Source organism: Neoarius graeffei, chromosome 2 (assembly GCF_027579695.1).
Source record: "Neoarius graeffei isolate fNeoGra1 chromosome 2, fNeoGra1.pri, whole genome shotgun sequence".
Lineage (NCBI taxonomy): Eukaryota > Metazoa > Chordata > Actinopteri > Siluriformes > Ariidae > Neoarius > Neoarius graeffei.
Genome location: NC_083570.1, coordinates 100,321,640 through 100,335,399, shown reverse-complemented (window position 1 = coordinate 100,335,399; position 13,760 = coordinate 100,321,640). Strand labels below are relative to the sequence as shown.

The following is a 13,760-nucleotide window of genomic DNA, read 5'->3' as shown; positions in this document are numbered from 1 at the left end:
TTGACAATTTAGAGTGACCAGTTAGCCTAACTGTAGGAGAAGTCTTTGGACTGTGGGGGAAATTGGAGCACCTAGAGGAAACCCAGGCAGACACAGGGAGAACATGCAAACTCCACACAGAAAGGCCCCTGCCAGCCACTGGGCTTGAACCCAGAACCTTCTTGCTGTGAGGCAACAGTGCTCACCACTACACCACCGTGCCCTCTACAGATATTTACTTCTGCTTAATAAGACAAAACCCACAGTAAATAGATTAAAGCAAACTATTCTGTGAAATATTGCACACATTCTCTTACCATACCATTAAAAAGACAACATGTACTTGGACCTCTTACGCCGTTCCTTGACCTTACACTTCTCTGTATGATGAATACGTACCAGTACATCTCAAAGGATCTGAAAGAGGCGGTGTAATTTTAGTGCCACATGTAATGCTTTGTAACATATGCTTTGAAACCATAAATGCTTTAGATTTATGCCCCTGATTTTCTAAATAGAGAAAGCCTGCTTTAAGAAAAAAAGTCAAAGTCAGCTATTTTTGTAAACCGGTAAGGGAGATCGATTTACAGGACAGCTGTCATCACACTAACTCCTTAAACTTTCAGGAAATGCCCCAAATCTCTGTGAGGTGAATTAAGATGAATAACTGAATAGTAACTAGGATGTTTAAAGGGGCCTGCCCATTACATTCCAGGCATTTAGCAGGCACTCTTATCCAGAGTGATGTACAACGAGCACATACACATACCCAACGTTTGGGGAACAGTTGAGGGTTAGGTGCCTTGCTCAAAAGGCACTTCAACCATGGATTTTTCCTTGCTGGTCCAAGGAATTGAAACAGCCACCCTTCAGACCCCAAGAATGCCAACCTAACCTTTAGGCCATGGCTGCCCCCATGTTGCCCAGGGTGTACCCTGCCTCTTACCCAAAGTCAGCTGGGATTGGCTCCAGCTTCCCCCATGACCCTGACGGATATGCTTAAACTACTGCAACTCTCTCCTTGCTGGCCTTCCGGCTTCTGCCATGAGCTGCAGGGCTCTGATCTGGTCTACAACCTCCCTCATTCTTCCCATGTCACCCCTCTGCTTGCCAACCTGCATTGGCTACCTATCGCAGCTCACATCAAATTTAAGACATTAGTGCTAGCTTACCAGGCTCTCGAGGGGTTAGGGCCAGCATACCTCCAGAGACTGATCCGCCCCTACATGCCAGCCAGGTCCCTACGCTGTGCTACTACTGGTCACCTGGCCCCTCCACTCCTCTCTGCTCCTGCCCAGCCCACTCAAAACTGCTGTCTGTCCTGGCTCCCTGTTGGTGGAATGACCTTCCTGCTGAGGTCAGAACTGCCAACTCCCTGACCACCTTTAAGTGCAGACTGAAGACTCCCCTTCTTCCCTGCCCACTGTGTAACTGCATTTCGGTCTAGACCAACCCAAGCTGTGTACTGTCTAGCCTGGGGTTAGCCATTTGATTTCTTTATTTAGTTATACTTTATATGGTTGGTTTGTTTCCTCAGCTGTTTGAGTATTGGTATTTCAACAGAATATTGCACTAGATATTACTGTCACTTGTTCAGTTGGCACTAGAATTTTCTTGGCTAGAAGTTCAGCACATCATGTACCTGACTTTTGCACTCGTGCATTGCTCTGGATAAGAGCGTCTACTCAATGCCCTGTAATGTAATTAGCAGTATAAATAATGGATTCTGGGATGTTTACAGGATTAAAGAGGTCCTTGCCAGGAGCTATACCCAGAACTTTGCAGTGTCTGTGTACAGGTTCGAACATCATTTACACTAAAGACCACTAGAATAGCAGTCAGTCAAACAATGTGCTAAAATTTGACAATATTTAGTACAAAATGGTTCCATCCAGGAGAAGGCATATCTGTAGCACAGAGTGTTTAGGACTTTTTTTGGAGACATATTAATAAAGCCAGGTATAGTTGATTAGTTAGATTACAATAAAGTACAAAAATACCCCACTTATGTATGAACATCATAAGTATCCCTAATAAAAGCACATATGCAACAGGGCTCGACGTTAAGCACTGCCCGATTGCCCGGGGCAAGTGAAACATGTCCCCCGACGTGTCTAACCAGGCAAGTTGGAATGAGCATATATTACGAACTAGCACCACAAAAGTTAGGTTTTGATACTCCCCCCCCCCAGTTCCTAAAAGCGTCCCTCACTACGTATCCACCATCATGTCTTGGCTGTTTTCTTAGTCTCTGTTTCATTTACTGCTTTGCAAGTTATTTTCTATACCCCCAGTAGTATGGCACTCATACTGTTTATGGACCCCTTGTGCATGGCGTCACACATCACGTGATAATTACAGCTGGTGTCAGAGACACCGCCTTTCATGCAAGCAAGGTTTAATCTTCAACATGGTTAATTTTTGCTTGTTCAAACAAACAGAGAAATAGATAAAAGGCATTATTCTTGATGGTGGGGAGATAGTAATGTTAACTAGACAGGGACACTAACGAGCGCAAACCCCGCCTTTTCCCTATTAAAATACATTGGGCAAAAATTTCGAAGTTCTGCCATGACCTTGACCTTTGACCTCCAAAATTTAATGGTTTCCTTCCTGGGTGATTGGCAACACGTACAAAATTTGGTCCAAATCGATCCATTGGTTCTTGAGATATCTTGCAGACACACAGACAGACACACACACACGCAGGTGAAAATAACCCCTCCGACTACTGTCGGCGGGGTTAACAAATAGAAGCAAATGCTTCAAGAATAACAAGGAAATGAGTGGTTAAAGAATATGAGGAGAGGAGCTCAGCCTGAAAACTCCAGAGAAACTCACAATTGTATTTAAAATGTATTTTACAAAAACAAAGTTGGAAGAGAGGATGGAAGAGCTTGCTTAAGAATCTCTTTTTTTTTTTTCTGCTCGCATTCGACTTTGCTCCTTCATGAAAGTGTTTGATTTTCTTACAGGTGAAGCCACTTCCTTATTTGACACAGAAAACCCAGATTGGTTTCAGACAACTCTGGCATTTTAAAAAAAAAATAAATAAAAAAAAAAATAAAAAACCATGTGCGATAAATCCTGAAAGAACAGATTAAGAGCAGAGAGAGCTGGAGCCTTGTTTCTGTTATCAGAGGAACACATTCCTGTGCAAAATATTTATATACTGTTTTTTTTTGCTCTCTCATCTACCTCTAGGTTTATTTAAAAAAATAAAATAAAAAACCCACACTGCATTATGACAGACCGGCTGCGCTGATTCAGTTACAGGTTGCCAGATCTGTATATATATTTTAAAAAAAAAAAAAAAACACCCCACCCACATCCACAACCTACACACTAAACAATTTTAAACTCAAACATTACCTTGTCATGAGGCAGCGAAGTGTTTTTTTTTTTTAAATAAACCTAGAGGTGGAGGATCTTTTTAAAAAAAAAATTATATTCTTAAACAGTACTGTTCAAAAGTCTTGGCACCCTATTTTCTTTAAACAAACTTTGTTATAGATTTCTAGATTATCGAGTAATGAACCTACAGTCTGAGAGAGTTCTACACAAACACACCAAACTTTACAACAGCTGCATGCATGTGAAATAGAAATAAAATCGACTAAGGCAGGAAAAACTATTTTGGATAAAATTGTTATTGACCGTTACAAGTAACCAATAACCAAACTTCAACTCAAATGTGTGATTATTTTATGTTGCAATTCACAACCATTCTATGGTTTACCTAATTTTAAAAAAAAAAATTATTTAAAAGTAGTTCTCACAAAATAGGGGGAAATTGGAAATTTACCCCCACTTGCCCCCAGGGCAAGTGGGTTTAAAAGTTAATGTTGTGCCCTGTGCAATCATACGGAGTATAAATAGTTTAGAAAGAAGTACTCAGACAAAAAGCAAAGGAAATTGAAATATAGAAAATCTGAAATGTTTTCTAGTAAAATACAAAAATTGTTGATTTAAAAAAAAAAAAACCCACACAGATCTATACTTTATCTCAACAGGGAAAAAAACTGATTTAAAATAATAATAATAATAATCATCCAGTTTTATTATTTACTGTCTGGCAGTAGTTTTGTCATTGATACAAAGTCTTACATAACTCACTGATTTAAAAACAAAAGCTTACATTGTTTAAAAAAAATAGTTGTGTTATTGCTAAAAAGATTTTCATGGATAACATTTATTGTTTAATACAATCTTAAAATGATCTTTAAAAATTCCACATCTTGACACTTTGCTCATTTTCAGTCCGTAGTGGATTGAGCAAACAGGTCACAGATGGTGAGGCGTGTTTTGGACACAGCCAGAGCAGGGTAGAGTGGCTCACAGAACTCATGCTGGAAGCTGTACAGTAAAGTAAGAGCACCCTCGTCACCCACACTGAAGAATGACAAGCTACCCTCCTCAAAATCCACAAGTACCCCAACCTTCTGCAGTCCAGGGGCACACACGGGCGAGGCTGCCTTATCGTGCAGTGCTTCCACTTTGCCTTTCTCATAAACCAGGCACCAGGAGTTTGGGTAGAAGCCAAGACGGGAGGAATCCTTCTGGCCCTTCCTGCCTATGTTCTCGTCACAAACACCCACCTTCCAGCGGCCCTCGTCTACGGGTACCTTCACCTCCCAATAGTGGCGGCCCTGGGACAGCGCCGTCATACCCAGCACCTGGGGGAAGATGCTGAAGCGAGCCTCCAGATCCGGGTAGTCCTGCTGTGCCTCGGTGTACTCCACTCGCCTGTCCTCGGCAGAGAGCAGCAGCCTCGAGTGAGCCGTGTCAGGGTTCAGGGTTGGACTTGAACCATCTGCAGGGAGTGTAGGAAGAAATAAATAAGCACAAACCTATTAATATTATCCCTATTAAAAATCAGAATGGGATTTGAACACTATTAAAAATGTACACAGAGTATAAAGCCTACTTCTACTTGCTGGGCTGTTAAATTAATCAGTGATGCATGATCGTAAGCTCATTCAAACATTTTCTCTACTGAACCTAGTCAAGCACTCACACAGCAGTCTAAACGGGTCTCTGTGAGGCATAGAGATGACAACAATATCCAGTCTCTTTTCTGTCCAGTCCTGCAAGCAGTCCAGTCTGCCCCGGTTCACTTCCTCCACCAGCTCCAGATTCTCCACAGGGTTGGGCAAGCCGTTCAAACTAGAAGAGGGTGAGAGCTCACGAATAAGAGTTACTGACAATCACAAGTGTTGAATTGACAGATTTCCTTTTACTCACTTAAAGGAGAACTGAAGGCAAGTTTATCATCAAAATTCTCTCTCATTTTATTAAATATCGGAATGCATTTTTGATCGCTATTTTGTCACTGCTATAGCAAGTTATGAGTGTTTGAAATATGCTCTAATATATCGGTCCATATGTCAAAGCGATGGCTGTAAACGAGATTAGTTGAGACCTGTGCGAGACATTGTAGGACGGAAGTAAAACGTACAGCGGAAATCAAAGTCACCAACATCTGCCAACGTTGTCAAAAGACGCACACCCTCTTTCGAATGCTGATGTAATCAAGCCGGAAGTTTTGTTTGTTTTGATAGCAAATCAGGAAAGTTTGAAAAAAGTAGGCAGTAATTGTCATTTAAACTCGTTTTTGTGCAATACTTCGTTTGGAAAACAGTTTTCAAAATAGCGGCGCTGACACCTGGCGGACAACTTCACGTTTCGAAGTCTCACACAAGTCTCGTGAAGATCACGCGGATAAGCGACGCCTGCCGTGGACCAAACGAACCAAATTCAACACGGCTAAAAACCGAATAGGCCGATAAGTATAATATTTAATTGCAATCAGTTGCCAATATGAGTCACGATACAAGGTTGCTAAAACCGAAAATGTAATTGAATAACACGTTAATTAAGAAATAAAGCAAGTTTAAAAATGACTTCGGTTCTCCTTTAAGGTTTACGTTATTTTACACACATTTATTTTACTGTCTCTTCAGCCACAATAAGTTATTCCACAAAATTGAGCCATACATGAGCTGATGGATGAGGCACACAGCAACGAGTTGTCTATAAGCCATGTACAATGAGATTGAGTGAAATTGTTTTATTCTATCCACATTCACTGGATTTTGAGAAACCGAGCATTTTTATTTTTTGCAAATTCAGTAAAGAAAAACTTTACATAAAACGTCTGACAATCATTTCTGCTTAAAATGTAAACAAACTGGCAAAATGACCGGAGCAATTTGTGAAAAATGCTATAATTATTGAAAAATAATTTAAAACAGGGCTTTTCAAAGTGTGGGGCATGCCTCCCCTGGGGGGGGGGGGGGGGGGCGCAACGTGAGGAAACAAACCAGAATAAGTTACTATTGCGGACATTTAGCGAACTTCGGCTAGCCTTTGCCAGAGACAAAATGGATCGATTTTTAGTACCTAAAGCTACAGTGAGTGAGGAGACAGAGTCTGGGCCAAGCAAAAAACCAGACCCTCCAGGATTTTGTGATGTTGCAATTTGCAAATTCAACCAATCCCCGCGAATTCAGGGCGGTGTTGCAATTATATCCAATCACTGCAACCTTCCCGCAAATTTGACCAATCGTTGGCATCGTCTTGAGGTGACGTCGACAAACTACCTTCTGCCTTACTTCCGTATATACGTTCAAGAAAAGCAGCATGCGCACAGTGTTGCCAGATTGGGCGGTTTTAAGTGCATTTTGGCAGGTTTTGAACATATTTTGGACTGGAAAATGTCAGCAGTATCTGGCAACACTGCATGTGCGAGTCAGTGTTTATGTAGGCTTAAATTCTGTTACTGAAAGTGTGTCATGTTTACAGTGAAGGACTGTGTGCACTTTACATTATTTTTTACTTAATACAAGAAATTAATGGATGCCAACATTTTTGGCAAAATGGTATTTTATTTTCCATTGTTTAGGCAGCTTCAGCATCATACTGTGAGGTTCTGTTCAAATTGTTTTTTTCTTCTATGAAGCCTGAGCCATTTATTTTATTAGTTTATAATTATTGTTTAATTTAGTCTTCAGGAGAGACTGCCTGCACACAGTACTAGTATTAATAGGTTTTTTTCTTACATGAAAGCTGAGGCATTTATATTATATTTTAAGGTAACTTCATGTTGTGCTGTGAGGTTCTCTGCACTTTAACTTTTGAACCAACAGGTGCATTTGGATAAGTAAAGCCTATTTTTCTGCATTTTTGTAGTCCTGGTAATCTTTTATATTGGTAAAGTTGTTTATAGGACCATTTCTCAGTGTCTGTTTTTTTAATCAATAGTTTTTCGGTAATAACTTAATATTTAACATAATCACTCAATTTTAAATCACAGAGAGAAAATCGCAACAATTTCTTGCAACTTTCACTTCCTCCCGCAATGTAATCGCAACAAAAGCCTAAAAAAACACCAACTTACCACAATTTTTTGGAAAAACCTGCGCAACAGTCACAAAAAAGGCCCGCGGAATCCTGGGGGGACTGAAAAAAGAAGGAAGTATGACCACGATTATTTAAAGTTTGGATTTTCATGGACTGGATCTGAAGATGCTCCACTGCCACAGTGTGTTGTCTGCCAAGAGGTGCTAGCTAACGATGCTATGAGATGTTTAAAATGTGTAAAACAAGACGTTTTAAAAAGCACAGATGTTTAAAATGTGTAAAAGAAAAAAAAAAAGTGTACAACAACCATTTTTTTAAAAATACGAATGGAACATTAAGTATAGCAACAACAAAAATTGTGAGGGAGGGCACTGTTGTTTATTTGCTCTCTGGGGGGGGGGGGCTGACTCTCCCACACTTTGAAAACCCCTGATTTAAAAAACTCTTACCATCAAATACTTTTATTCTATGCTTTGTTGCTTTATTTTATTTTTGAGGTTGGTGTTTTCAAGTAGAGTTTGTATTTCATCCTCAAGTGGTTCAGCAACACGCGCCGCCATTTTGTTTTTCTTTACTCATGGTATAGACCCCTTGCGCATGACATCATGCGATAATTAAACCTGGGGGTCAAAGACACTGTCTTTCATGTAAGCAAGGCTTAATCTGTCTTCAATATGGTTCATTTTTGCACCTTTTTGGTTGCTCAAATCGGGAAATGGATTAAAGGCATTACCGTCTCCCCGCTATCATTAAAAATGTTAACAAAGAGAAGCAAATGCTTCAAGAACAAATGAAGTGAGTGGTTGAAGAGAATACGACGAGAGGAGCTCAGCCTGAAAACTCCAGAGAAATTCACAATTGTATTTAAAATGCATTTTTAAAATAGAAAGTCGGAAGTGAAGATGGAAGCGTTTGCTTAAGAAACTCATTTTATTTTTTCTGCTCGCATTCGAGTTAGCTTCTTCATGAACGTGTGATTTTCTTACAGGTGAAGCAGCTTCCTTATTTGACATGGAAAACCCAGACTGATTTCAAACAACTCGGACATAACTCAGTTTAAAAAAAATAAATAAGGAGCAACATGTGTGATATATCCTGAAAGAACAGAAAAGATTAAGAGCAGAGAGCACTGGAGCTTTGTTTCTGTTATCAGAGGAACCCAGTCTTGTGCAAAAAAGTCACCATGGAGTCAGAGTGTAGTAATGAACCTACAGTTCGAGAGAGTTACACACACCTTTACAACAGCTGCATGCATGTGAAATGGAAATAAATCGACTAAGGCAGGAAAAACTATTTTGGATAAAATTGTCCATTACACACTGATCAACCTGTGTGACTCAGTTGTGCCTTTTGAATGGAGAATAAATGAAGAGGGAACTGAACATTAACCGTTCACTGAAATTACTACAAGGGTGATTATAGTTACTGTATGACTATAGCTACAACTGAAATGTGCCGATTCTGTTAGCGTTTGTAATTATTGTACCATTCACTAGAGCAATTCATCTCATCTCATTATCTCTAGCCGCTTTATCCTTCTACAGGGTCGCAGGCAAGCTGGAGCCTATCCCAGCTGACTACGGGCGAAAGGCGGGGTATACCCTGGACAAGTCGCCAGGTCATCACAGGGCTGACACATAGACACAGACAACCATTCACACTCACACCTACGGTCAATTTAGAGTCACCAGTTAACCTAACCTGCATGTCTTTGGACTGTGGGGGAAACCGGAGCACCCGGAGGAAACCCACGCGGACACAGGGAGAACATGCAAACTCCACACAGAAAGGCCCTCGCCGGCCCCAGGGCTCGAACCCAGGACCTTCTTGCTGTGAGGCGACAGCGCTAACCACTACACCACCGTGCCACCCCCACTAGAGCAATTATCAGTCAATAATTATTTAAATAATTGGCACCTTTTCAGATTTACCAATTTAAAAAAAAAAAGTGTTTCAGTTCCAACAGTTATTATCAGTTAATTAAAATCAACCAGAAGACCCGCCTCACCCTTTGATCTTGTCATCTGATGACAGCTCGTTACCTGAGATGGAATTTTTTTTTAGCACGATCAGCAATTTGAGGAAAACCCAGGCGTCATCGCAGGCAAGCATAGTGGAAAGATCATGGACACGTTTTTACTTATCAAATTCACCGATATTTCATGATCATCTTGTCAAAGCCTACTTTGTTTCTTACCCTTTCATTTGTCAGTCGCCATTTTGTATCTAAACGTGCGTTTGAGAGTCACGTGAGGTGTCGATAATAGTGATCACTTTCACCGGTGTTCACCATTATCGACACCCTGTGGAATTAAGTGACATTTACAACTGTTATGGATCGATCTTTGTGTAACGCTGCTGAAGTACTTTAAAAAAAAAAGTGCTGAGAGTTATAATTTCTGATTCATAAACAGAAATGGAGTATTTGGAATCCTATTGCAATAAATAGAATTAGACCAGAATTAAATTCCAAGCATATTTTATTTAAAAAAAATGCTTGAAATATTCAGATTTTTTATTGTATTCTATAAAATCTCTTGTTTTACAGTTTGTTGTAAATATCTACCACATATAAAATGTCTACTGATTATTGTAATATTTTGGTTGGAGGAATGACATGCGATCTTTGACCTGGATTTCCATGTGGTTACAATGTCAATTGCCTGTTGACATTTATTGGTAAACTACAAAACTAGAAATTAATACAAACAAATGAAACGTGATCTATGAAAATACTTAAAGTAGGTAGAAAGTGGAACAAAAATATTCTGACAGGTTCAACATTACCAGTTCATTTGTTTAGAAACATTAGAATTACTTCATTTACATAAGCACTGACCTCCATATAAAAAATATTTTGGACTAAACATAAGTCTATGTAAAACAAATTTTAAATTAAAAAAAAAAAAACAAAAAAAAAACACTTTTGTTAATTTAATGCCACATACCGTTTTTTTTTTTTATAAAATCATCTGGATGTTGATAACTGTGGACAAAGGTGTCGATAATTGTGGAGCAGTGCCACGTGATCCGATACACCAAGTAACCAGGAATCAACTTTTTTTTTCCAGTAAAAGTTTGAATAACTATTCATGCACAATTTACATATTGAAAGTCTTTTCTACTTTTGTAATGGCCAAAAGATCGTTAAGGTGTTGATAACTGTAGCCGCCGCTCTAACAGATAAAATTAAAATAAAATCTTACAATAATGTTTGAAAGTCTAGAGCAAGATATTTTACAAATAACACTTCAGATATTGTTTTAACAATAATAAGAATCACTGTATAAATGATAGAGTGCAAATAGCTGTGTAATAAGATGTCCTTGGGGTTGTTGAGACATGGAGGGGTGGGGATACCATCTAGCCCACAGTTCAGGTTGGAGTCCACTGAGGGTAAATGCTTTTGCAACATTCTGTTCCCAAAAACTGATGTTGGGGAAAGAGTCTTTCCCCAAAGGTTTTTTTTTTTTTAAACTGTTCTTCCATGTCAGGACTCTTCGGGAAAAAGAAGGTATATATAAAAACATATAGCTAACTAACACTAGGCCACAAATCTGCACTGTCATTCCAGTCATTCTGAGGAATTCTGTACAGATCATAACTGCTAATCTAATTTCCACATACATCTATCCTTCGCTTCTTGAGCTGTAGTTTTCTTCGGACAACAGCAACAGATGCCGGACATCTTTGCTTGGCTACAGTACGTAATAGGGATGTAAACAGTTAATCGACTATCGGTTAACTGTCGAAAAGAATTTAATCGATTAAATTAAATTAATTGTAGGTTAACTGAATCTAGGGCCATTTTCCACAGGAGTTTTTTTTCAGTGAAATGTCATGGTGTCGCCAGTTGAGGGTGCCATTGCTTAATCTAGGCCACCCCGAACGTACTTGAACGTAACACAGGATTCTCGCGGGCGGCGAGAGACCCGGCACACAAACATGAGGCGGTCAAAACGGAGTGGAGTATGGGAGCATTTCAAACTAATTAATGATGACAAAAGACGCTCAATGCGGTACTACGTTTAAGTTCAGCAGCTCTACGAGTTCGCCAAGATACCACCTTCAAAACCTGCATGCAGCCGTGTTGCAGGGAGGAAGTCCATCGCCTTCACAACCGACTATTGCCGCGGTGATGGGAAGGTGAGTATGCGACGACAGGAAAGCTGAGGGCATTACTCAGAGGATTTGCGGCATGATCGAAAAAGATATGATGCCAATTAGCACCACTGACCGCGAGGGATTTCGGGAGTTAATTCACTTCATGGAGCCAGGTTATAATATCCCTTCTCGAGCGACCATAACTACCCGCCTGGAAGCACGCTACAAAAACAAGAAGGCTGAGCTAAAAACACAGCTAGCCACGGCTAATGTGGCTTTGACAACGGATTGTTGGACGGCACTGACTACAGAAAGCTACATTACAGTGACTTGCCACTACATTGAAAACGACTGGCAGGTAAAGTCAGCAGTCCTTCTCACCGAGAGCTTCTCCGAGAGACATACAGCAGATAATTTAGCTGACAAACTGAACCAGGCTGTGGGGTCATGGGGACTCACCAGGTGTGTAATAGCCTGTGTTCACGACAACGCTCGGAACATTGTCTCGGCAAACAACCCCACACGTCAGTTGGAAATCAGTTTCATGCTTTGCACATACTTTAAATCTGGCCATCAACGACGGATTCGCTGCTGCTGGTGTCAACTGAGTAATTGCAGCTGCTGGCAGGTTGGTGAAACACTTCCACCACAGCACTCCAGCAACGAAAGCGCTAGAAGCAAAACAAAAACAAATGCAGCTACCAGCTCATTCAGTCCTGCAAAACTCTGTATATGAAATGTTTGGCAAACTCGTAGAACAGCGATGGGCTGTGTGTGCTGTACTATCAGACCACTCAGTGACCAAGCTTACAGATGCGAGGACACTGGAGTTGAGAGCCTACTTCTGGCAGCTGATGGAAGACATGGCGCCAGCACTGGAGGCTCTCAAATGTGCAACTACTGTAATGTCTGCAGATACTGAGATATCCATATCCAACACGTACCCAATCACATTCAGTCTGATCAACATGCGCCTCAAGACTGCAGATGGAGACGGCAGCAGAGTGGCGGAATTCAAATCTAAAGTGCGCACTTCGTTGGTTGAACGGATGAAGGTAAGCTATGGCCATTAATTAATTAAACTCTCAAATCAACATCACATTTGAGCTCTGTATTAACAGATTGTGGGGTGCATAACTTAATACTTATCACCGACACATTGTCACAGTATAAACTGCGTTTTTATGCAGTTGTTACAGTACCCTTGTCATGTCAAACCTTATTAAATAAAACTCTGATGCTAGCTTTCTCCTTTATTTAATTTTAACAGGTTGAGTCTGAAGACCTCACATCAACAACGCCAATGATCGCAACGATGCTGGACCCACGGCATAAGCACCTGGGATTTCTGGTGCCAGCAAGCAGGATCTCAGCTCATTCCAAGCTGCTTGAACTGGCTATGGCAGAACATGTGAGCTGCACATCAAGAGATGATGAAATCACCACTGGAGATGATGTGCAAGTCCAGGGAGCTGCACTTCAGAGGCATACTTCTGCTATGACTTTTCTACTGGGTGAAAACTATACCACCAGCTGCAACAATGACATAGGAAAAGAAGTGGACACGTTTCTCAAGGATCCCTCACCACTCCTCGATTCCAGTCCCACAGAATGGTGGAAAGTCAATGAAGGGCGATTCCCGAGGCTGGCAAATGTGGCACGACGATATCTGTGCATACCGGGTACGTCTGTCTCATCTGAACATGTATTCTCAGCAGCTGGCTTCACTTGCCCCTTTTCCACCAAAGCAGTTCCAGGGCTGGTTCGGGCCCAGTGCTTAGTTTGGAACCAGGTTCTCCGTTTCCACTGACAAAGAACTGGCTCTGGGGCCAGAAAAACCAGTTCCAGGCTAGCACCAACTCTCTGCTGGGCCAGAGGAAAGAACCGCTTACGTCAGCGGGGGGGCGGAGTTGTTAAGACCAACAACAAGACCGCGAAAGATCGCCATTTTTAAGCAACGAGAAGCAGCAGCTGTACAAACGCAAAGTCATCCATTATTATTGTTATTGCTGCTGCTTCTTCCGTGTTGTTTTTGCTTCGATATTCGCACCAAGGTTTATGCAAACATAGCAACGTAACTGACGTATACAGCGACGGAATGACGTGGCTTCCCTTAGCACCGCGAGCTATGGAAAAGCAAACTGGTTCTCAGCTGGCTCGTAAGTTGAATGAGTTGTGAACCAGCACCAGCCCCGAACCAGCCCTGGAACTGATTTGGTGAAAAAGGGGTAACAGTAAACAGGCTGCGCACACGACTTACTCCAGACCATGTTAATATGCTTATTTTCCTGAACAAAAATACAGGGGTCGAGGTC

The 13,760-nt window shown here is 41.0% G+C and overlaps 1 protein-coding gene across 1 annotated transcript in view; it reads right to left on the bottom strand.

Moving 5' to 3' along the window:
* Window positions 1-4,018: 4,018 nt before the first annotated feature.
* Window positions 4,019-13,760, bottom strand: part of si:dkey-29p10.4 (E3 ubiquitin/ISG15 ligase TRIM25) — a 43,622-nt gene continuing 33,880 nt past the window's right edge. Inside the window, exons 6-7 of the mRNA XM_060915284.1 lie at window positions 4,997-5,145; window positions 4,019-4,792 (exon numbers count right to left, since the gene is read on the bottom strand). Coding sequence (XP_060771267.1) covers window positions 4,236-4,792; window positions 4,997-5,145 — 706 coding nt within the window. The 3' untranslated portion in view covers window positions 4,019-4,235. The remainder of the gene's footprint in view (window positions 4,793-4,996; window positions 5,146-13,760) is intronic.